Source organism: Odocoileus virginianus, chromosome 6, assembly GCF_023699985.2.
Source record: "Odocoileus virginianus isolate 20LAN1187 ecotype Illinois chromosome 6, Ovbor_1.2, whole genome shotgun sequence".
NCBI lineage: Eukaryota > Metazoa > Chordata > Mammalia > Artiodactyla > Cervidae > Odocoileus > Odocoileus virginianus.
Window position 1 is genome coordinate 65973707 of NC_069679.1, and position 24977 is coordinate 65998683.

The 24977-nt window shown below is 34.5% G+C and overlaps 1 protein-coding gene across 17 annotated transcripts in view; it reads left to right on the forward strand.

Moving 5' to 3' along the window:
• The window catches only part of GPHN (gephyrin), a 520258-nt gene that overhangs the window by 102151 nt on the left and 393130 nt on the right, over positions 1 to 24977 (forward strand). For all 17 annotated transcript variants that reach the window (XM_070469503.1, XM_070469504.1, XM_070469505.1 and 14 more), the window contains exon 2: positions 17700 to 17778. In XM_070469503.1, the coding sequence (XP_070325604.1) occupies positions 17700 to 17778 (79 nt within the window). The remainder of the gene's footprint in view (positions 1 to 17699; positions 17779 to 24977) is intronic.

The window sequence follows — 24977 nt, forward strand, 5'->3', positions numbered from 1 at the left end:
AGAGGCACAGGCTTTGCTGAAATTGCTAGAGACTGAATTGGAAAGAGCTGCAGTAATATGCTGGTTCCCTCAGCTGGGGTGTTTTCCAAATATTGGAAGTTACGTGAGGGAAGAAGCAACCCTGGGGCTTGAACTCAGCTGTGGAGGCAGCAACTGTGGGAGAGGAAAAGTCTGCTTCCGCTTCCGTGTCCCTTCGTCTCTTTCCTCAAGCTCTGTTCTCTTCCCTGCAGTCATACCCAGGAGTGTCATCAGCAGTTGTGGCTATTACTGTAGCCCCAGATGTGTGCTTATTGGAGAACTTCGTTGTGTTTTGGAAGGGGAAAAGATACTTGAATTCAACTGGTAGGTGTGAACAAAGTTTATAGCTGGCAAATTGAATTGACCTTCTGGGTAAAGGCCTTGGACTGATTATGTATACAGAGTTAACCTTAAATGTTTGTGCCTTGTTCACTGATGATTCAGCTAAGTGAAAAGCTGATGGTGTCCACTGGGTGGCAGCCACCCTCCAGCTCCAAGGATAGCTCTGGAAGACCGATTGTGGTAAGGACTGATGAATAGGCTAAATTGAGTTATTTTCTTTGCCTTGGGCCAGGAGTTAGCAAACTTCAACCTGTGTGCCAAATCTGTCTGCAGCCTGTGTTTGTACTGCTCCTGAGCCTGGGAATGTTTTTTACATTTTTTTAAATAAAGCATTAGGAATAAAATGAATATATACCAGAGATTGTGTGCGGCTTATAAAATCTGAAATAATTACTATATGCCCTTCTCAAAAAACAGAAAAATTAGCCAATCACTGCTTTAGACAATACTCCCAAGGATCAATCAAGCATGTTCTATTTTTCCTGAGTGGTGGGCTGTTGACAGTGGTTTCACTTGGGTAAGATTTCAGAATAGCAGATTAAAGGCACATTCCTCGGTGAGACCACAAGCTATGGAAACAAATCACAGTTGCTTTTTGGAAGGTCATGATCACTCATCTTGATGCTTAGCCTAAGGACCTCTTTTTTCATGAGAGTAACTGTAATAAAACTGCTTATTAAGCTGCCCAAGTCCCTACCATAGCCACTTGGATCCATCATTGTTTTGGGTGTAGCTCATGTATCCACCATCATAAACTGGGTCAAAAATGTAGCACTATATGCTTATGATATACAAGCCATCCCTGCCTGCCAAACTTGTCGCCCCTAGCAGAAGCTGGCCTGTTTTTTTCATGGTAAAGGACCTTTGACTCCATCTTGGGTCAATTACTGGTTCTTCACATAACTTTTTTCCTAATGATTTTGTTGTCCAGTCAGATCAACTGACTGAGTATATCATTGTAACCTTTGAAATGAGTGTGCCACATTTTTGGCCTTCTGAACTATTTGCCTTTTGACATTGGTATCCTTCTTGTAACAAAGGCCAGATTTGATGGGCCAGTAGTCAAGCTCTTTGATGGAAGTTCTGTGTTTCATACCACCCACAGGCATCTGGTATTGCTGAGCACCGAGTTTGCTTTCTCCATCATCAGCTAAAAAAGATTTTTGAATGGCTCTCTTTCAAATCTTTCTGGTGCACATACTTTGATAAACATGACCATCCTCAGAAAGTGATCATCTCTTGATTGTTTCCTTGCTAGTAATGATCAGGGAGGGCTGAAGGGGTTGAGGACTATATAGAGCTATTTTGAAAATTCAGTGTTTTGCTTGTTTTGCTTTGTTTTTCTGAGCATAGTGCTTCTTTCTTTCCTCTAATAGTTACTAGGTTATAATGGTTAGTACTCCCTCAGGTGTCAGCTTGCCAAAATGGGGAGAGTTGGCTGGCAGGTGCAGACTGTCTTTGTGGCTGAGGTTCTAGAGAGTCTAACCACCTTGTTGGCCCACACTTGTCCCTAAGTATTTGTTAAGGTTTTTCTAGTTTCTTCTTGTCCCCATTTATAAGCAGCTCTTCTTAGTTTCTGTTTTCTGGATTTTAGTTCATTAGATTTCTTTGCCTCCTAAGCTCTATATACTGTTTTAATTATGTTTTTTTTGTTTAGTCACCATGTTCTTATTTTTAAAGTGAGAGTGATATTCTCTTATAACTATAACTTATGCAGAAGTCTCTACAGAATGGCTTTTAAATGATAGAAAGCATAGAAACCACTTTATTTGGTGTGACACAAATAGGAAACACTCAGTAAGTGTTAGTTTTTATTTGTGTCATTGCTTTGTTGTTACTGATGCTATCCTTATCTCAAAGGAATGGATTATGCAGTCAAATTTCTTTTACTATAATCCCCTCTGTGATTCAAACTTTGTAGCTAGGCAGAATCAGGGAAATAGATATACAACAATAGATATTTTTAATCAGATAGAGAAAATTAATATCATTTAAAAGGGAATTTTTTTTGTGTGCTTTTATCTCTGGAATCAAGGAAATGCATTGATATTAAGTATTAAATGGAAATTTTTATCATGAAGATTCAAAACCAAAAGAAAAAACACATTATGTTACTTAGAAAAATGCATTGTAGCTTTTGCTGGTAAAATGTGATAACTTTTTAATATAGTACCAGGTAACATGATAGGATGGAACTCAGAGAGCACATTGCCACGTTGTTTCCCTTAAGAGAAAAGTCAGACAGAAATGTGACTTTACATGGAATGCCAGCATGTTAGAGTTAATTCCCTGGGCAATATATCTAATCAAAACTTTGATAATTAATTGATATTCACATGGGTTCTTTCCTGAGGTATTTTCACAGTTTATGCCAACCTATTTGGTTTTTATCCTTGTAGATATCAAACATTATACATACAGACTTTTGGATCCCAAATTCATTAATCCCCTATGAAAAGCTAGTCTTTACATCACATCTCAAGGATTGTATTTTATCTAAAATCAATGTTTGTCAGTTGACGGGATTTTATGTTTAAGCAGTGCTTATCCTATTTGTATTTAAAAGTATAACTCTGGGTCTATTGGTGGTTAAGTTTGTTGTTGTTGCTTAGTCGCTAAGTCATGTCCAACTCTCTGTGACCCCCCTGGACTGCAGCATTCCAGGCTCCTCTGTCCTCCACTGTCTCCTGGAATTTGCTCAAATTCATATCCATTGAGTTGTTGATGGTATCTAACCTTCTCATCCTCTGTCTGATAATTAAGTTATGACCTCTTAGAAGAAAAGATTAAATGTTGGGGTTTACTGGGGGATTATTGGTTATAAGGATGAGGAAATATGTAGGTGGAATGGATCATATTATTTTCTTTATTCCTTAAGTGATATGTGTGTGTGTGTGTTTGATAATCTGTTTTTGGCACAAATGGTTTTGAAAGGTATGTACAATAGCTGTTTTCCTCGGTTACATTAAAAATTAAAGTGGTATGACTTACTTTAAAAAATTTTTATCCTTTGGAATTTTAAAAGTGTATTGCTACCATATTATTAAACTGTAAAATGTCAAAGGTGCTGCTAGAACTTGCTTATGGGGCAAAGATTATTCAGAGACTAAGTTTGACTTTGAACATCATTTTAGATTTAATATAGGCTTTCAAGTATTTGATGATGTGGAAAGCTAAGTTTTGAAACTGCTTTTGAGTGCAGTGGAGTTTTGTTGTTTGGGCTTCCCTGGTAGCTCAGCTGGTAAAAATTCTGCCTGCCAATGCAGGAAACTTAAGAGATGCTGATTCGATCCCCGGGTCAAGAAGATTCCCCTGGAGAAAAGTAGGGCAACCCACTCCAGTATTCTTTCCTGGAGAATCCCATGGACAGAGGAGCCAGGCAGGCTACAGTCCATGGGTTCATAAAAGAGTTGGAAAGCCCCTGTTGATATTTGGTTTCATGATTTCCTGTAAAAACTAAAAGATCCTTAATACAAATGAAGGAGCATATATAACTGAAAGAAAGACATATACATTTATTGTAGTTTTAAGTCTTTTTCTTAAAATTTTAATTTTATTTAAAGTATACTGGGAGGTTTTGGAAGGCTGGCATGATCCAGTTTACGTTTTTTAAAAACTTTATATAATTCACTTTTAAGATTTTTAATTATGGTAAAGTATGCAACACAAAATTCACATCTTAACCATTTTTAAGTATATATTCATATTGCTGTGCAAACTATCTCAGGAACTTTTCATTTTGCAAAACTAAATCTCTATACTCATTAAGCAACAATTCCCCATTTTCTCATACCCTTATCCTCTGGCAAACATGGTTCTACTTTCTGTTTCTATACTTTTATACTATTTCTATACTCTAGGAATCTCATATTTGTTTCATTTAGCCTAGTATCTCAGGGTTTATCTATGTTGTAGCTTGCATTAGAATTTTATTTCTTTTTTAAGGCTGAATAATCTTCCATTCTATGCATATACCACACTTTATTTATGCATTCAACTGCCAATGGACATTTGGGATGCGTCCACCTTTTGGCTAATGTTAACAATGCTGCTTTGAACACAGGTGTACAAATATTTCTTCAAGATCTTATTTTCAGTACTTGGATATATGCTGGGAAGTGGAGTTGCTATTATCATATAAGAGTTTGCATGGCAGATCTTTATCTATCCTTTTATTTCAGCCTCGCTTGGTCTCTATATTTAAGATGTGATTTTTGTGTGTAGCATATAATTAGGTTTTGTTCAGTTTTATACAAACTGACAACTATAGTGTTTCAATTGGAATTTTAGTCTATTTATATTTAATGTAACTGCCAGTAGGATCCGGACAGAAGAGGTGGACTGAGACTTACCACAGATGAAGTTGAGACTTAAAATATGCCCCCAGCATAAATTCAGCTGCTAATGATGATGTCTATATTTTATCCTGTTTTCCTAGGTAGGCATGCCGACTTGCCTGGCTCAGCTGTGAAGAGTCCGCCTGCCAACGCAGGAGCCGTGGTTTCAGTCCCTGGGTCAGGGGGATCCCCTGGGGGAGATCTAACCTCTATCCTATCTAACCTCTAACCTATCAGATCTTTGATTTTCTTCACTAGCCTTTTGTAATTTTCAGTATACAAGTCCTATACAAGATTTGTTAGATGCACTTATGAGTATTTCATTTTCTTTTGAACAGTTGTAAATGGTATTATATTGTAACTTTAAGATAATGTTTTCATAGCTAGTACGTAGAAATACAGTTGATTTTTATATGTTGATAGTATATCCTAAGATCTTGATGAACTCACTTTTTAGTTTTAGGAGTTCTTGGTAGGTCTTCTGTGTTGATGATAACATTATCATGATAATGTTATCTGTAATTAGGGATAGGATACATTACTTCTATCTTTCTAATCTATATGGCTTTTGTTGCTTATTATTGCCTCTTGTACTGGCTAAATCATCCATTACTTCATTCATTATGAGTGATGAAAGCAGACATCTTCATTTTGTTCCTGACCTTTAGAGAAAAGCATTCAGTCTTTTTGCCATTGAGAATGGTGTTAGCTGAAGATTTTTATAAATGCTGTTTATCAAGTTGATGAGTTTCCCTTTTACTCCTTTTTTTTTTTTAATCACGGAGGGATGCTAAATGTTGTAAAATGTTTTTTCTGCCTCAATTCAATGATTATGTGATTGTACTTTAACCTGTTACTATATGGGATTACATTAATTGTTTTTCAAATTTTAAAACAGTCTTGCATCCATGGAATAAATCCCATTTGATCATGTTGTGTAATTTTTGTATATTGTTGAGTGCTGTGTGCCAACATTTGCTTAAGGATCTTTTGAGTCTGTATTCACATAGGAAACATTTGTAGAGTTTTTATTGTTGTTTTTTTTTTTTTTTTTTTTTTGGTCTTTGGTTTCTACATCAGGGTAATAGTGTCTTTATAAAATCAATTTGGAAGTTTTCCCTCTACTTGTTTTCTGGAAGAGATGATATAGAATGGGTATTAATTGTTCTGTAGATATTTGGCAAATTTTCCATTGAAGTCTTCCCAGACTAGAGATTCTTGTTTGGGGAGATTTTAAATTGTCTAAGTTCAATTTTATTAATAGTTGTAGAACTCTTCAAATTATTTATATCATATTGGGTGAGTTGTAGTAGTCTGTGCTTTTTGAGAAATTGGTCTATTTTCTTTATGTTGCTAAATTTAATGTCTTTAGAGTTGTTTGGAGGATTCCTTTGTTATTTTGATTTCTATGAAGTCTGTAGTCATATATCTCCTGTTTTATTCCTGATATGGGTAATTTGTGTCTTCTATTTTTTTTTCTTTGTCATTCTAATAAGAGGTTTGTTAATTTATCTTTTCTCAGATCTAGCTCTTTAGGGTAAATATGCTGCTCACAAATTTCCTTGGTTTTACTTCATTTGAAAATGTTATAATTGCTTCTTCACCTCTAAAGGATATTTTCACTGGATATAAGATGCAAGTTCATAGTTCTTTTATTTGAACATTTGAGAAGGGTCTTCCTTCTGGCCTCCCTCACTTCCAATGCTGCCATTTGCATTGTTTTTCTGCTGTTGGTGAGGTGTCGTTTCTCTCTCACCGTTTTCACGATGTTTTCCCTGTCTCTAGTTTTCAGAAGTTTGGCTATGATTTGCCTTTGTATACATTTTATTGTTTATCCTGTTTGAAGTTTGCTCAGCATGTTGCATCTGTATATTTGTGTCTTTTGCCAAATTTGGGAAGTTCTTAGCCATTATTTCTTCAAATACCTTGTCAGCCCTGCACATTTTCTCCTCTCCTTTAAGACTCAGATGATAGGAAAGTTAGGTCTTTTGTTATTATCCCATAGGGGCTTGAGGCTTTGTTTATTTATTTGTTGGTCTGTTTTTCTCTGATTAAACATTTTTTCCATTTTGGTGTTGGCACCTATCAGTTATCTTTCTTGATTCAGTTTTAGATCTTCTTGTTTCCTTTTTTTTTAATGACAATTGACTCATCTGTTTGTTTGTTTTTTTTCTTGAAATATAGTTGATGTACTGTGTTAGTTTCTGGTGTACAGCAAAGTGATTCAAATATATACATATATATATATATACTTCATATTCTTGTCCATTATGATTGATTACAGCAGACTGAATATGGTTCCCTGTACTATACAGGGGACCTTGCTGTTGTTTATACAGTTTATATGTAGTAGTTTGTATTTGCTAATCCGAAGCTCCTAATTTATCACCCCCCCACCCCTTTTAATAACCATAAGTTTGTTTTCTATGAGTCTATTTCTGTTTTGTAAATAAGTTCATTTTTAGAGTCCACATATAAGTGATATATGCTATTTTTCTTTGATTCGCCTCACTTAATATGATAATCTCTAGGTCCATCTATGTTGCTGCAGATGGCATTATTTTCATTCTTTTTAATGACTGATTAGCATTCCATTGCATGCGTGTGTGTGTGTGTGTGTGTGTGTGTGTGTGTGTGTGAATGACACCTTCCTTATCCATGCATCTGTTAGTGGACATTTAGGTTGCTTCCATATCTTGGTTATTGTAAATAGTGCTGCTGTGAACACTGGGGTGCATGTGTCTTTTCAGATTAGAGTTTTGTCCAAATATATGCCCAGAACTGGGATTCCTGGATCATGCAGCAACTCTGGCAACTCTGTAGGAGGGCTTCCTCACACCCTCTCCAGTATTTCTTACATGTAGACTTTTAAACAATGGCCATTCTGACCAGAGTGAGATGATATATCATTGTAGTTTTGCATTTGCATCTCTCTAGTAATTAGTAATACTGAACATCTTTTCATGTGCCTGTTGGCCATCTTATGTCTTTTTTGGTGAAATTTCTGTTTAGGTCTTCAGCTCATTTTATGGTTGGGTTGTTTGTTTTTTAAATATTGAGCTATATGGGCTGTTCATACTGTATATTTTGGAAATTAAGTCCTTGTTGGCCACACTGTTTTCAAATATTTCAGTTTGTCTTTTCTTTTTGTTTATGGTTTCCTTTGCTGTGCAGAAGGATATAAGTTTGATTAGGTCCCATTTGTTTATTTTTGCTTTTATTTCTGTTTTCTTGGGAGACTGACCTAGAAAACATTGGTATGATTTATGTCAGAGGATGTTTTGCCTATGTTCTCTTTTAGGAGTTTTATGGTGTCATATTTCAGATTTAAGTCTTTAAGCTATTTTGACTTTATTGTTGTGTATAGTGTGAGGGAATATTGCAACCTTATTGATTTACATGAGGCTGTTCTGCTTTTCCAACATCAACTGCTGTAGAGACTGTTTTTTCTCCATCGTATATTCTTGCCTCCTTTGTCAGAGATTAATTGACCATAGGTGTGTGGGTTTCTTTCTAGGCTCTCTATGCTATTCCACTGATCCATAGTGACAACTAACTTTTTGTTGAAACCTGGACTTTTGGGATATTATACCATGACCATAGGTGTGAGGGTTTCTTTCTAGGCTCTCTATGCTATTCCATTGATCCATAGTGACCTAACTTTTTGTTGAAACCTGGACTTTTGGGGTATTACACTATGAACTGGGGTCTTATTTAAATCTTCTGTTTTAGCTGGCTTATTCAGATACTACCCAGGCAGGTAACGGGAGAGAAACATTTCTTCTTTATGCTGGACTGGGGTAGAAGTTGGACACAACTAAAGCGACTGAGCAAAGCACAGGGTTAGAAGTCAGGTTCTCCATTTTACCTCCTTTGATACTCTATAGATAGGGCCTCCAAGGCACTGCTGGGTGAGCATGGTATTTCTGGCCCCCCACTGAGTCCTCAGGGATTTCTCATTGCCTAGGGTTGGTAGGTGAACATATATGAGGATGAATGAAGATATTTGGAAGTTTTCCTCATAATTTGAGTTTTGATAATGGGACTTAGTCAGAGATATAAGAAAAACAGAGGAGAGCATAAATCAGTTCTATAATTTGTGTTCTTCTGTGCATAGCCATGGACATATGTTACACTAATGTATGTGCTAGGAATTGCATTGATTAGCTCTGTATAGTGTGGTAATTTGCATAATAATCAATGTACAGTTGAAGATAAGGTGGAAACCCCTTAGTTGAACAATTATTAAGTGAATTTTGAAATACGAAAAAATTTCTTTTTCCCCTTGAGTCATATCCAAAAACTGCTACTCAAACTGTAGCTTGTACTCAGAAAACATATGTTGCAAATATGGGAAAGCAGATTTTGCATCTTTTTTTTAACTTTTCCCAGAATGGGATGTTACTTTTTGACAGCAATGCACAACAGCTTGGAATTACTTAAGATTAAAGCAACATTGGTAGTTGTGAAATGACTATCATAGTATAACTTTTGAGTATCAGCATTAGCATTATTATGGAAGCTTCCATAAGCCTCTTATCCTTCTCCATTAGAGGGAAGACAGACTGAAAACCACAGTCACAGAAAACTAACCAATCTGATCACATGGACCACAGCCTTGTCTAACTCAATGAAACCGTGAGCCATGCCGTGTAGGGCCACCCAAGACAGATGGGTCATGGTGGAGAGTTTTGACAAAACGTGGTCCACTGGAGAAGGGAATGGCAAACCATTTCAGTATTCTTGCCTTGAGAACCCCATGAACAGTATGAAAAGGCAAAAAGATAGGACAAGGAAAGATGAACTCCCGAGATCGGTAGGTGCCCAATATGCTACTGGAGATCAGTGGAGAAATAACTCCAGGAAGAATAAAGAGACGGAACCAAAGCAAAAACAGCACCCAGTTGTGGATGTGACTGGTGATGGAAGTAAAGTCTAATGCTGTAAAGAATAATATTGCATAGGAACCTGGAATGTTAGGTCCATGAATCAAGGCAAATTAGATGTGGTCAAACAGGAGAGGGCAAGTGTGAACATCAACATTTTAGAAATCAGTGAACTAAAATGGACTGGAATGTGTGAATTTAACTCAGATGACCATTATATCTACTACTGTGGGCAAGAATCCCTTAGAAGAAATGGAGTAGCCATCATAGTCAAAAAGAGTCCGAAATGCAGTACTTGGCTACAGTCTCAAAAACGACAGAATGATCTCTCTTCGTTTCCAAGGCAAACCATTCAATATCATAATAACCCAAGTCTATGCCCCAACCAGTAATGCTGAAAAAGCTAAAGTTGAATGGTTTTTTGAAGACCTACAAGACCTTCTAGAGCTAACACCCAAAAAAATATCCTTTTCACTATAGGGGACTGAAATGCCAAAGTAGGAAGTCAAAAAATACTTGGAGTAACAGGCAAATTTGGCCTTGGAGTACAGAGTGAAGCAGGGCAAAGATCAATAGAGTTTTGCCAAGAGAACGCACTGGTCATAGCAAACACCCTCTTCCAACAACACAGGAGAAGACTCTACACTTGGACATCACCAGATGTGATGTATTGATCACCAGTCAATACCAAAATCAGATTGATTATATTCTATGCAGCCAAAGATGGAGAAGCTCTATAGAGTCAGCAAAAACAAGACCAGAAGCTGACTGTGGCTCAGATCATGAACTCCTTATTGCCAAATTCAGACTTAAATTGAACAAAGTAGGGAAAACCACTAGACCATTCAGGCGTGACCTAAATAAAATCCCTTGTGATTATACAGTGGAAGTGACAAATAGATTCAAGGGATTAGATCTGATAGACATAGCGCCTGAAGAACTATCGACGGAGGTGAGTGACATTGTAAAGGAGGCAGGGATCAAGACCATTCCTAAGAAAAAGAAGTGCAAAAAGGCAAAATGGTTGTCTGAGGAGGCCTTAAAAATAGCTGAGGAAAGAAGAGAAGCAAAAGGCAAAGGAGAAAAGGAAAGATATACCCATTTGAATGCAGAGTTCCAAAGAATAGTAAGAAGAGATAAGAAAGCCTTCCTCAATGATCAGTGCAAAGAAATATAGGAAAACAATACAATGGGAAAGACAAGATCTCTTCAAGAAAATGAGATACCAAGGGAACTTTTCATTCAAAGATGGGCACAATAAAGGACAGAAATGGCGTGGACCTAACAGAAGCAGAATATTAAGAAGAGGAGGCAAGAATACACAGAACTATGCAAAAAAAGATATTTATTACCCAGATAATCATGATGGTATGATCACTCACTAGAGTTAGACATCTTGGAATTCAAAGTTGAGTGGGCCTTAGGAAATACCGGACAAATGCATTCATCTCACACGTGAGTAAAGTAATGGTCAAAATTCTCCAAGCCAGGTTTCAACAGTACGTGAACCGTGAACTTCCAGATGTTCAAGCTGGATTTAGAAACAGCAGAGGAACCAGAAATCAAATTGCCAACATCCATTGTATCATCAAAAAAGCAAGAGAGTTCCAGAAAAATATCTGCTTTATTGACTATGCCAAAGCCTTCGACTGTGTGAATCACAACAAACTGTGGAAAATTCTGAAAGAGATGGGAATACCAGACCACCTGACCTGCCTCTTGAGAAATCTATATGCAGGTCAGGAAGCAACAGAGAGAACTGGACATGGAACAACAGACTGGTTCCAAATAGGGAAAGGAATACTTCAATGCTGTATATTTTCACCCTGCTTATTTAACTTACATGCAGAGTACATCATGAGAAACACTGGGCTGGATGAAGCACAAGCTGGAATCAAGATTGCTGGGAGAGTATCAATAACCTCAGATATGCAGATGACACCACCCTTATGGCAGAAAGTGAAGAAGAACTAAAGAGCCTCTTGAAAGTGAAAGAGGAAAGTGAAAAGGTTGGCTTAAAGCTCAACATTCAGAAAACTAAGATCATGGCATCTGGTCCCATCATTTCATGGCAAGTAGGTGGGGAAACAGTGGAAACAGTGACTGACTTAATTTTGGGGGGCTCCAAAATCACTGCAGATGGTGACTGCAGCCATGAAATTAAAATATGCTTGCTCCTTGGAAAAAAAGTTATAACCAACCTCGACAGCTATTAAAAAGCAGTGACATAATATACTAACGCATATATATGGGATTTAAAAAGATGGTAACGATAACCCTATACACAAAACAGAAAAAGAGACACAGATGTACAGAACAGACTTTGGACTCTGTGGGAGAAGGTGAGGGTGGGATGTTCTGAGAGAATAGCATTGAAACAAGTATACTATCAAGGATGAAACAGATCACCAGCCCAGGTTGGATGCATGAGACAAGTGCTCAGGGCTGGTGCACTGGGAAGACCCAGAGGGATGGGATGGGGAGGGAAGCTGGAGGGGGGATCGGGATGGGGAACACATGTAAATCCATGGCTGATTCATGTCAATGTATGGCAAAAACCATTACAATATTGTAAAGTAATTAGCCTCCAATTAAAAAAAAAAAGCAGAGACATTACTTTGCTGACAAAGGTCTGTCTAGTCAAGGCTGTGGTTTTTCTAGTAGTCATGTATGGATGTGAGAGTTGGACTGTAAAGAAAGCTGAGCTCTGAAGAATTGATGCTTTTGAACGGTGGTGTTGGAGAAGACTCTTGAGAGTCCCTTGGACTGCAGGGAGATCCAACCAGTCTATCCTAAAGTAAATCAGTCCTGTGTATTCATTGGAAGGACTGATGCTGAAGCTGAAACTCCAATACTTTGGCCACCTGATGCGAAGAACTGACTCAATTGAAAACACCCTGATGCTGGGAAAGATTGAAGGTAGGAGGAGAAGGGGACGACAGAGGATGAGATGGCTGGATGGCATCACCGACTCAATGGACATGAGTTTGAGTAAACTCTGGGAGTTTTTGATGGACAGGGAGGCCTGGCATGCTGCAGTTCATGGGGCCGTAAAGAGTCAGACACGACTGAGCTGAACTGAACTGATTATTTTGACTTGTAATTTTTGGTTGGATACGTTAACAAAATTACTAAGTTTCTATTATGACAGTTTTTATTTTTTTAGTTTGTTCAGTAGTTCTGTGTACTTAGTTTGCATCCTTTTTAGGAAAATTCAGGAAACTTTTTTTCCTAGAGAGTAGAAAATGGTAGGACTTAGACATGGAGAAAAACATAAACTGGTAATGAGGATAGATAATTGGTAATAGTTAAATGCATCTTAAAATGAATCTACTTAAAATGGGGACAGAATTTGTTCTGAGAAACTGATTCGAATCCTTATATTCATACGGAATTTTAAGACATGCTGAGTAGCCAAAAATATCTTGAAAAAAGAAAATGTTGGGGGACTCACAATTCCCAATTTAAAAATTACAAAGCTGCAGTAGTAGAAACAGTGTGATAATAACTTAAGGGTAGAGATATAGATCAATAGTATTGAATTGAGTCCAGAAATAACCTCTTGTGTCTGTGATTATTTCATTTTTCAGAAGAATGCCAAGACCATTCAATGGGGAAAGAACATTCTCTTTAAGAAATGATACTGAAATAACTAGATACCCATATGTGAAAGAATGAAGCTAGACTCTTCCCTTCATACCATGTACAAACATTAACTGAAAATAAATAAAAGACCTAAATATGTGTTAAAGTTATGAAATTATTAGAGAAAAATAAAAGAGACCTTTTTCATGATCTTGGATTTGGCAGTGGTTTCTTAAATAAGACACCAAATCACAAACTGTCAAAGAAAAAATAGATATATTGAATTTGTACATTTAAAAACATTGTCTAGAGACCATAAGGATAAACCACAGGAGAGGAGAAAGTATTTGTAAATATATCTAGTTCTAATATCCAGAACATATAAAGACATCTTATATATCAACAACCTTAAACAATAACAGTGTACAAAGAACTTAAATACACATTTCTCCAAAGAAATATGCAAATATCCAACAGACACATGAAATAATGCTGAACATCATTTGTTTTAAGGGAAGTATCATCCAAACCACAATGAGATAATACTTTGTATCCCACTATTATTACATAATTAAAAAAGACAATAATGTCTGTGATTGTGGGCGAAAGGAATCCTTCTGTATTGCTGGTGGAATGTAAAATAGTGCAACTGCTTTGGAAAACAATTTTGCAAAAAATTAAACATGAAATTTCCATATAATCCCACAATTCCATTTCTAGGGATATACTGCAAAGAATTGAAAACAGGCACTCAAAGAAATATTTGTACATGCATGCTCATTTAGCCTATTCACAATAACTAAAAGGTGGAAGCAGCTCATATAGCCAACAAAGGATTAATGGATAAACAAAAGTGGCACATACATGCAGTGAAGTATTATTAACTGTAAAGAGGAATGATTTTTCTCTGTACATGGATGAACCTTGAAAACACTATGCTCAGTGAAAGAATCCAGACACAAAAAGTCATGTATTTTATGTTTCCATTTGTATGAAATATCTAGGATAATTAAATCCATAGAGACCAAAACCCGGATTGGTGGTTGCCAGGGGTTGGGGGAGGGGAAGGAAGAATGGGAACTTGCTGTTTAATGTGTACCAGGTTTTCTCCTGGGATAAAGAAAATGTTTTGGAAACAGAGGTGGAGATGCACAGCCTTGTAAATAAACTAAATGTCCCTGAATTGTCCACTTCCAAATTGTGTGTTACGTGACTTTCATCTAAATAACAAAAAATGTACATTAGAGATTTGTTTTAGAATGAAACCAAGAATTATGGAGTTAATTTTTCATACCAGTTATTAATTAAACTATATGATATATTTTCAAAATAAAGCAAATTAAGTGCTCGTATTTCTTGACATATTTTAAAATTACAACATACTGACATTTTTCCACTAAACTTTCACACTGTGATTAGAGAAACTGACATTTTCTTGAAAGATATGTGTGCCCCCAAGACCCAGTTCTTAATTTTGTGGTGTTTATTAATCATTGGAGCAAAAAGGATAATAATTCTTTTGGTTGGCATATACTGAGGCACAGAAGAACAGAAAAATGTGATGACCAAACTGGTTGATTTGCGTGTGATGTACATATGAAAGAAGTACATTCACTAGTTTCTGAAAATGTACCATGTTGTTATTTATAATTCAAAACCAAAATTTGTTGCGTTGTTGAAATATATCTTAATACATATATTATGCGGGTAAAGGTTTGGAATATTTGTTGAAAAAGTATTGATATTTAGATTGTTTATTCTTTTTAACTTAAAATTTGGATGTGGTATGAACTTCAGAAAGTATTTACCTCCTTTAGCAAAACTCATTTCGATAGCTGTCTTAACAAGCCTTTATAGGAGCGAAGGTTTATTCTCTTTTAATTAAGCCTTCAAAACTTTCAGGTTCTTGAAGTTTGTAACTAAGCTCTCATATTTTCCAAACTGGGCAAGAAACTTTATGAGAACAAATGTTTTGATATAATATATTATTGCTTCAAGTTCAGCTCAACTGGAAACCAACTTTTCTTATCATGTGGCAACATTTTATTTTTTTCCACTTGGCTCTAATTAGGAAATAATGTAATAATGAGTATTTGTGTTAAAATTAAGAAAAACAGAATTTGTCTCAAATCAATAGGCTGATATCAGTGTCTGTCAAATATGGAAAAAAAATTATATATTGATCAAAATTGCTTATCTCATTGTGAAGAAAAGGTGAGGGATATCTTTTTGCATTTAATAAAAAGAATACAAACTTGATTTCAACTTCAGATCCATCGTTTAAATGCATCATTTAATGCATTTATCATTTGTACCAGAGGCAGTTCAGATTTAGAGAGCTTATAATTTTGAGCTGTAAGAAAAGGGAATATAAAATCCAAATAAAATATTAGGTAATGGATCTTTGAAAGGAGCAAGGCAAGTGTTATATTCTTCTTGCTCCTTAAGGAGATTTGAATTGGCTGAGAGACATAATGAAACTGTTAAATTAAAATAGGAAATAGTTGCTTAATATTTATGCTAACATATGTTAGCATATGTTATATATATAGCATTTAACATATGTATATAGCATATATTTAACCATATAATATAATTTTACCATAATATAGGAAATAATCACTTAATATTTATCCTAAAATATGAGTAGAGTTTTAGTTCATCTTTAATTTTAGGATGGATGTTTAATCAAGGTATAGACTTACATTCTAGATTTTTCCCCCAGCATTTTAACTATATTGTTCTATTGTCTTCTCTGTTCCATAGTTTATGTTTGATACTCAGCTGTAAGTTTTATTGTTTTTCCTTAGAAGGTGATGTGTCCTTGCTGTTTGTAAGATTTTGTTGTTATCTTTGATTTTCAGCAGTTTGACTGCTAAGTGTGATTTTCTTTCACATTTTCCAGTACAGACTTGGCTATAGTCCCTGGGTCATTGAGTAATGTATTATATCAGTTTTGGAATGTTCTTAACTGTTTTTTCTGAAAATATTGCATCTTCCTCATTCTCTTTTCAGCTATAGTCTCATTGGCTGTTTGATTCCAGCATGTCTCATGTTTATTTTTTTTTTCTCTTTTTGCTTCAGTTTGGATGTTTTCTGCTGATCTCTTCAAGTTCACTAATGCTGTGTTTTGCTGTATTGAGTCAGCTATAAAATTCAGCCACAGATTTCTTAATTTCAAATAGTGTATTTCTCAGTTCTAAAATTACTGTTAGATTCTTTTGCATAGATTTTAATTCTCTGTTGAAATGTTCCTATTTTCATCTACTGTGAACGTTTTTCTATTTTTTAACTTACGGTTTTCTTTAGATTTTTCTTCAAGTCCTTGTCTTTGAATTCTTTATCATCTGTGGGTTAACATATACAGTATTTTTTCAACTGGTATTGGTCACATACTGTGCTCTTTATGGTATTTTGTGTCAAATACTGTTTATCATATGATCATAGAAATTGATGTAAATATTACTTTCTCTCAATGTTATATTAGAAAGAAATGATGAAGTGTTAACCGTCTCAACTCAACCACAAGTTGAACTGGGTGGTTTGAGTGACAGGTTTAGATATATTCAGTCTGCCTCTGGTTTTACATATCTTAAGGGCCAGACCTATTGTGTTGCAGTCATTTCTTTCTGCTATGGCTTTGTGCTAATGTGCTGTGAAATTGTTAGAGATTTTACTCTACCATTTGGCTTCTTCCCCCTTTCACTCATCTTCCCTCTCAAGGTGGGATGCTTTTGATTGATAGCAAATATATTGAGGGGAGATAAATAGAAATTGTACACTGGACATGGTAGGCACAGTCTGTTACAGAGTGACTTTAACTCTTAACCCCCACAGCACTACAGAGAACATTATTTGCCCTATGTCCTGTTCTCTTCTCCTTTCCCCAAATCCTCTTATGCGATCCTAGCCCTCAGCAGATCTCCCAGAAGAAAATTTTCACATGTTTTGTGGGTCCCATGGGATTCCAGTCTGTCGCTGCCAGCCCATGAGCTATCAAAAATTATACTGGTTTCTCTTTTTCTTAGTAGTGTTCCTCTCTCTAATTCTTATGTTTAAATGGCAAATCCTTTCAGAAATGAAACAGTCAGGGGGCTCAGCTTACCCAAAAACAGATGTCACTTTTCTCCTAGTTTACCTTTTTTTTTTTAAATCCAAAGTTCTCTATTCCCTTTAAAAATATGATGTTGGGCATAGTTTATCATTTTTTTTTTCTCTAATTGTTGTGAAAGCAGTGACTTGCTACTAGACTGGTAAATTAATTTTGTAAAAGTAAGAATAAAATTTAGACCCATATGTTCGCTCTTTTATACATTATATTTATATAAAGTCTGTGTGCTTAGATTATTGTTTTTTTATTGAATATTAATATTTTCTGCTTAATCTACCAGGCCCCCAAAATAATCATTCTTGATGTTTAGAAAAGACTTATCCCAATAACCATTTTTAATTTCAAAATTCCTTTTGGATAGTAGTAAATTAAGTGAAATGGAAACAAAAATTAATTTTCCTTTCTCCTTTTCCTGTTTAGTGAGTGATAGTTGCTTCAGAAATCTTGCAGAAGATCGCAGTGGAATAAATCTCAAAGATCTCGTACAAGATCCTTCTTTGTGAGTATTTGGTTTTCAGTATTAAGTGTAAATTAAAACTTGGTGTGACTTTGCTCAGAAGAGTTGTAACTGAGCACTAATTTCAGGTTGAGTAATTTCTTCTTTTCTATCAATTTATGTTACATGTAATGAAGCACATAGAACAGTTTCGACAGAAGTGAAGTTATGGAACACTTTCTGTGTAGAAATAGAAGAGATTTTAGAAGAAGAGATAATAAGATTAATGATTGACTTTCAAAGAATATCTACTAATGTGTGATGATATCTTACCAATGTGGCAGTAGATACTAGGCAGATAATTAGTAGTTTAGTTGCTTGTGGAGGCAAGATTGAATTTGTTTACATCAGTTTTAAACATTTTTTAATAACTTGCAATAATAATTTGTAAGTATAATTAAAAATGTAAAATAGTTATTTATAATAACAATATACTTGACTATATTGAATATATTTCTGATGTTTTACATTTGAAAGTTGTATGTAGCACAAGATTTTTGAGGAGTTCAGTAGTTTTCAGTTTTTAATGTTCTTGATCATAAGTCAATTCCATTCTTTATCAGAACATATTTCATATCAGAGTATAATGTCACTTTCATGAATCAACTTTTTTGCAGTTATATGTTAAACTCCAAATCATACATGCTATCTTCTGTAGGAACATATCCTTCCAGTAAGATCCTCTTTCATTAAAAAAATAATCAATACTAGTTAAGCTGTAGGCAGCAGGGAAAGAAAATCAAGTGCTGGCAGATGCTTTCCTTGATGATATTTAATGCACTCAGTAAAATATATTACAACAAAAAATTGGTCTTCCACATTATGTGTAATCTATATTCATACAAGTTTTCCTAGTAATTCATTTAAAATGTGAGGAATAAAACACAAGAATGTGTTGAACCTGAAGGTTATTGATTCCTTTAATGATGGTCCAAATCATTTAAAAAATATAGTTATAAGGCAGAATGGTGAAAATGATTGAATATTGAAGTTATTATAATGAACTCATGAGTTCAGAAATGAGTTTCCAATCCCAACTTTCTAAATTTTTTTCTTTTTAAAATGTCTCTCTTCATTTAAAAGAATTGTCAGTACTCTTTCTACATGGTTTTTATTGTAATGAAGATTGACAAGTTGTCCTTCCAATTCTATAAGTATTTAATGAAGAATAGAATTATTATATGTGGATATAAATATTCCTAGTGAGTGAATATTGAATAACATGTTCATGAATGTATGGAAAGAAGCTTTATAATGTCATGGAAAGATTTCATCCACTTGAATGAATAAAATAAATTATTCCATTATGGTTTATTTATAAAGTATATTATTGGTGCAATAGAATTATTTATCTTTTTAACACATTCTTTGTGGGGGAAATGTGCTTATATGGACTTCAATGATATAAAAGCTGTGGAGAATTACATTTGAATAATGGATTATAGTAATGAGTTATATAGTATTTTGAAATACTTTGGTACTTCTTCCTAGAATGTAGAATAGTATTCGTTAGGTAATCTATCACTAAAATATGATTTTAATCTTATCTCAGATCACTATTACATCAAGTGGACAAAATAGTTTTGAGGCTCTGTTTTAAAGTAGTCAGATATCTTAGCAACATCATTCCCTTAAGTTGGCATTAGTCTCTTGGCATTAGTGTTGAATGTAAGAATTCAGTGAGCAAGAATTTGTCTTTGCCCTTAACACTTGGATTGGGAAAGAACTTTTTACTTAATAAGAATTGTCAAAATATACTATTAATGACTGATTCATTTTTTAGAGATAGATTTCTGGGTAAAATTCTTTAGAGAAAGTAATGCCTGGTGTGGAAAAATAATTATTTTTTTGGTTGTTATAATGGGAAATATTTTATTCTGAGTTACTATATTGTAGCAATATTTTATATCTCTTGGGTAAGGATTTTTTTTAAGCCAGCTACCTCTTTTTCTGGCCTAGACTCCCAAACTCTTGACATAATTCGTTACTTTGTTCATTAATTACTTTTTTCATTAATTCATGTGCACTACTATATGGTTCTATGTGAATTGTTTTGGTTGTAACATTAAGTAGGAAATACGTGAAAAATAACTTTTCTGAAAGGACTTTCTCAAAAAATCACTGGAATTTGATGAGTACTCTAGTAGGCTTCAATCCATGGGTCACAAAGAGTCAGACATGACTGAGACTTCACTTTCTTTCCTGACAAATGTAAGGGCTGCTAAAATTATATGTTATTTCAATAAATGTCCCAAATAAAAAATATTAATAAAATAAGATATGTATATTACATGAATGCTCCATATGTAAATATGCCTGTCAGATTTGTATTATGCTTCACCTACTTGAGCTCCTGATGATGAAAGGAGTTGATGTGTGAAGAAAACTGTACTTTAATCACTAATGCTGTTAGAAAGAGAGAAGGAAAAAGTAGATCAAGGAGATCCCAGGCTAATTTGGTCAGTGTGACACTCGGAGTGATATTGTAGTGTCTTAATCAGATAAGGTATAAAATATCTGTAAAATCATTGTAGTAAAAGTAATTATTGGGCTTGAGTGAACTGAGTGAGCTATATTGTGTGAACATGATGAAGGACGGATGGAATGGGAGGAGGAAAAAAAATGAGATAGTTGTGAATCCTTAAGCAAGACTTTCTGGTCTTGCTGCTGACTTTTTATCTGTTGTAATAATGAGAGCGGAATCTGACTTGTAGCAAGATTGTGATGAGGGGAATACCTGAGAAACTCTCTTCTTTGGGTAGTTACTCTAAGAATATTTGTTTCTAGTGCAGTCCTATAGGTGTTACATATAACACCAAGTAGAAGAACCTTTCATTTTTTTGCTAATAATGTGCAAAAATGTTTATTTGAATTGGTAATTTATATGCATTTTAAATTTCAAAATAAACAATTAACTGTTTTACTAATATATCTTCTATTTATGATTATAAATATTTTAAGAATGATTTATTCTGTTGTATGCATAATTTGTCAGTTAGAATTGTTTTATAAGACTTCGTGTTTTAGTTGTGGTCTTCAATGGCACATTGAAAAGTGTTGTGAAATTAGCTGATGTCATCACCCTATTAGAAACATATCTGGGCTACGGCCCATAGGAGCACAAAGAGTTGGACACGACTGAAGCAACTTAGCATACCCACACATATCACCACATTAGAAATATATCTAATGTTATACATAATTTTCATACATAAAAGGAATTATTCTTAGCATGATACAATTACTTTTTGTTCTCTTTAAGTGGAGTGTTATATGCTATTTAAATCATACAAATCCATTTATACTTCTTGTTATCTATGCAGGAGAGCTGACTACTATATGAAAAAGAGATACTGTATATAACACACTTTTAAGTTATATCAGTTGTGTTCTCTATAGTTATATTTCTCAAAAATGCTTTCAAGTTTCCATAGTTTGGTGAAGATGAAAGATAAAACATACTACCATATTTATGCTTTAAGGTTTTTTTTTGCTTACTTATAAACCATTTAGCAGAGATAATTATTTGAACTCAGATTCATTTATGGAAATTATTAAAAGCTGTTTAATAATCAAGAGAGGAAATATAAGAATGAGAAGGACTAATAGAAGTTGAACACTTAATTTTACTATTCATTGTGTTGATTCTAATTGTGTGTGTGTGTGTTTGGTTGTAGATGGATATATCTTGTTTAATTTGCAAAAACTCTTAAAAATTTACGTCTGTTGTATATATGTGATGTGTAAATCAGTTGGAGGAAGAACTGTTTAATTCATAGAAGAATTGGCCATCTCTGAATATTAGAAATATAATTCATAATGTAGGATATTAGTAATTTTTTTCATAGAGCAGATAGGGAAAGAATTTTGTAAAACCTGGCAATTATGCCAGTCTTTGTTATTTTTCTTTCTGTTGCTCAGAGTATATTTTCAATTGTTCCAGTGATGTCAAGATTTTGAAAAGATTTTCCTGAGTTACCTCTTGTGATTTTTAAGAAAGGATGATTCAGTGAAATAGGAGAGATCTTAATTATAAATTCTGGATAAATTGTATTGTGGATGAGGAATACTTCTTGTCAATATTCTTGGTATTTTTTTAAACTGTGGTAAAATAAACATCACATGAAATTTACTGTCTTAGCCAATTTTGAGTGTGTAGTTCAGTCATGTTAAGGATATACACACCTTTGCAAGCTCTCCTAGAGTTTTTCATCTTGGAGAACTGTAACAAAAATTCATTAAACATTAACTCCCTATTTTCCTCTCTCCCCAGCCTCTGGCAACCACAGTTCTTTTTGTTTCAATAATTTTGGGATACTGTAGGACTCTTATAAGTGGCATCATACAATATTTGTATTTCTGTGACTTTTTGTCTTTTAGTTAACACAGTTGTCTCAAGTGAGTTCTATCATGTGTCAGAATCTCTTTCCTTTTAAGGTTGAATAATATACCATTATGTATATATATATCACAGTTTGTTTACTTATTCATACATTGATGGGCACTGAGTTGCTTCTACCTCTTAACTGTTGTGAATAATGCTGCTCTGAAAATGAGTATGCAAATATCTCATTGAGCTGCTGATTTCAGTTCTTTTGGATATATACCCAGAAGTGGAATTGCTATATCGTATGGTAATTCTGTTTTTAAGGTTTTGAAGAACTGCTATAGTGTTTTCTGTAGTGACTGCAACAACTTATATTCCCTCCAGCAGTGCATATATATTCCAATTTCTCCAGTTCCTCATCAATACACACTTTTCTGTTGGTTTTTATTTTCATTTTTTAAATAATAGCTGTCTTAATGGATGTGAGAAATATGTTCTTAGTATTTCTAATTGAACTTCACTTCTTTCGTCTTTAATAATTTTGATGCAGCTAATCTAGAGAGTAAAGAAAAATAAAAGGTACTCTCTGTAATTATTACTATGATTATCATGATACTTGATACCTGGTGAAGTAAACTGTGTTGCTTATTAGTGAAATAGAAATTCTTTTCACTATCATTACAAAGATTATAAAGAACAAATACATCCAGGGTAGTTTTGTAACAATAGCATTTTCATCAATTAATCTTTCATGTAGTGTATTGTATTACTTGTCTTATATTACTACTGCTCTTGTTATACATAATCTGTAAAGGATTGCTTTTGGGTAAAAATTTTTTTCTTGTTTAATTAGAAGATTCCAAATTGGAAGTGTCGCATACTAATTAAATAATAACAAAACCCTCCTAGCTGAAATGTATTTTGATAGTACAAATCATTAGCATTTGATGACAGTATTTAATGTTTAAGAACAAAGATAAAATTTGGCAAAATAGTATTGCATCTAGTTGTAAATTTTTTAGATGTAAAAATTTTATTTACATATATATATATACTTCTTTACAAATCATAACACCTTTGGAAGCTGTTCTCATCATAGTTCTGAAACACAGCCTCATCCCTTGAGTATACTTGTCTTCACACTACAGTCTGATTGAATGATATTTTGGTCTCTTGGATCATAACATTAAATATGAAGGAAAGGCAGGATTGCCGTCTGGAAAGCAATCATATCTAAATATAGCCTGTACTTATCTGCTGGTGTTAAGACAGGTTGCTATGGTGAATTGAATTTCTTAAAAATGCCAGTCAGCAGAGGGTAAACAGTGGTTTTTGAAGTGGTTATTTTCCATAAAGCTGTACATTCTCATATTACAGATAGATGATTTTAGTTAAATTTTTTATGGCCTATTTTTAAAATTTCAATATTAGAGTATCTTAGAGACCTTTAATAATTATCAATCAAAATAGAATAATTTTTATATTGTTATCCTTTTCTGAAGATAAATTTCATTTGATATGGGAACGATTTTTCCAACGACAACATTTTAAGCATTATTGATTATTCATTTTGCTCTGCTGCCAGTAGTTCTGCTAAATCTGACAGACACCAAAGCTGTCTTGTCTATAATAATATATCTAACTGAAAGTTTTTATCCTTTTTAACCAGGTTCCTTTTTGGATTATGTGATTATTGTACTATAAACTGCATTTTTGGACAATATAGCTTAATCTAGGTGGGTGCTCAGGTATTTTGATTTTGTACTCTATGTCAGAACTGCAAAGACTTTGGATTTTATCTCCATTTAGAAGACTTTATCTCATTTCCATCATCCCATACATTCCTAAGAATGTATGTGGCAGTTTTTGTGGGCTCATTTGTATAGAATTTATTTTAATCAAAGCACTAGTATATGTTCATTTTACATTGTTCTTGAAATTAAGGAACATCTGATCGAAGATGGATAATATCTGTGTTTCTACTTGAGGCATATAGATGACCTATCAATGTTAGAATTTCTTACTGAAATAAATAACATATTGTTTAATCACTTGATTCTTTCATTTTCAGAGTATATACACATAAGTCAACTAGCTTAAAAAGTTAGTTTGTGATTTATTGGCATATGTAACTAAAGAGTGTTTCTCATGGAATCAAGAAAGAGCTTCAGAAACCAGGACAAGAGTGGGAACATCAAGGAATAGAATTAGGGAGATTTTGCAGCTGGGTTTGTTTCTCTCACCTTCTGTCATGATCTCTCTTCTTTTATTCTTGACTTTAGTCTCACTTATGACAATCAGGCCTTCTCCATGAAACTGATGAGATTGTTGCTAACTTACTCTAATTCCATCCTTATAACTCCATGGGCTGTCTTAATTTCCACTCTAAAACATAAAATCTCATGGAATAATTCTGTGATTTTGTTAATCTGGTCATGTGCCCAAACCTCAGCCAATCACTGTAGCTAGAAGGAAATGGCAACCCACTCCAGTATTCTTGCCTGGAGAATCCCAGGGAGAGAGGAGCCTGGTGAGCTGCCGTCTGTGGGGTTGCACAGAGTCGGACACAACTGAAGTGACTTAGCATGAATGTATGCATGCATTGGAGAAGGAAATGGCAGCCCACTCCAGTGTTCTTGCCTGGAGAATCCCAGGAACAGAGGAGCCTGGTGGGCTGCCGTCTGTGGGGTCACACAGAGTCGGACACGACTGACACGACTTAGCAGCAGCAGCAGAGGGGTAGACTATTTTGATTGACCTGTCATGGAGAGATGCCTATGGTCAGAATGGCGGGGTCCTCTGTGAGAGAGAAGATAGTCCCAGGAAAAGAGTGATCAAGCTAAGAGATGAGTATTGTATTGATTCTCAGCTGTTA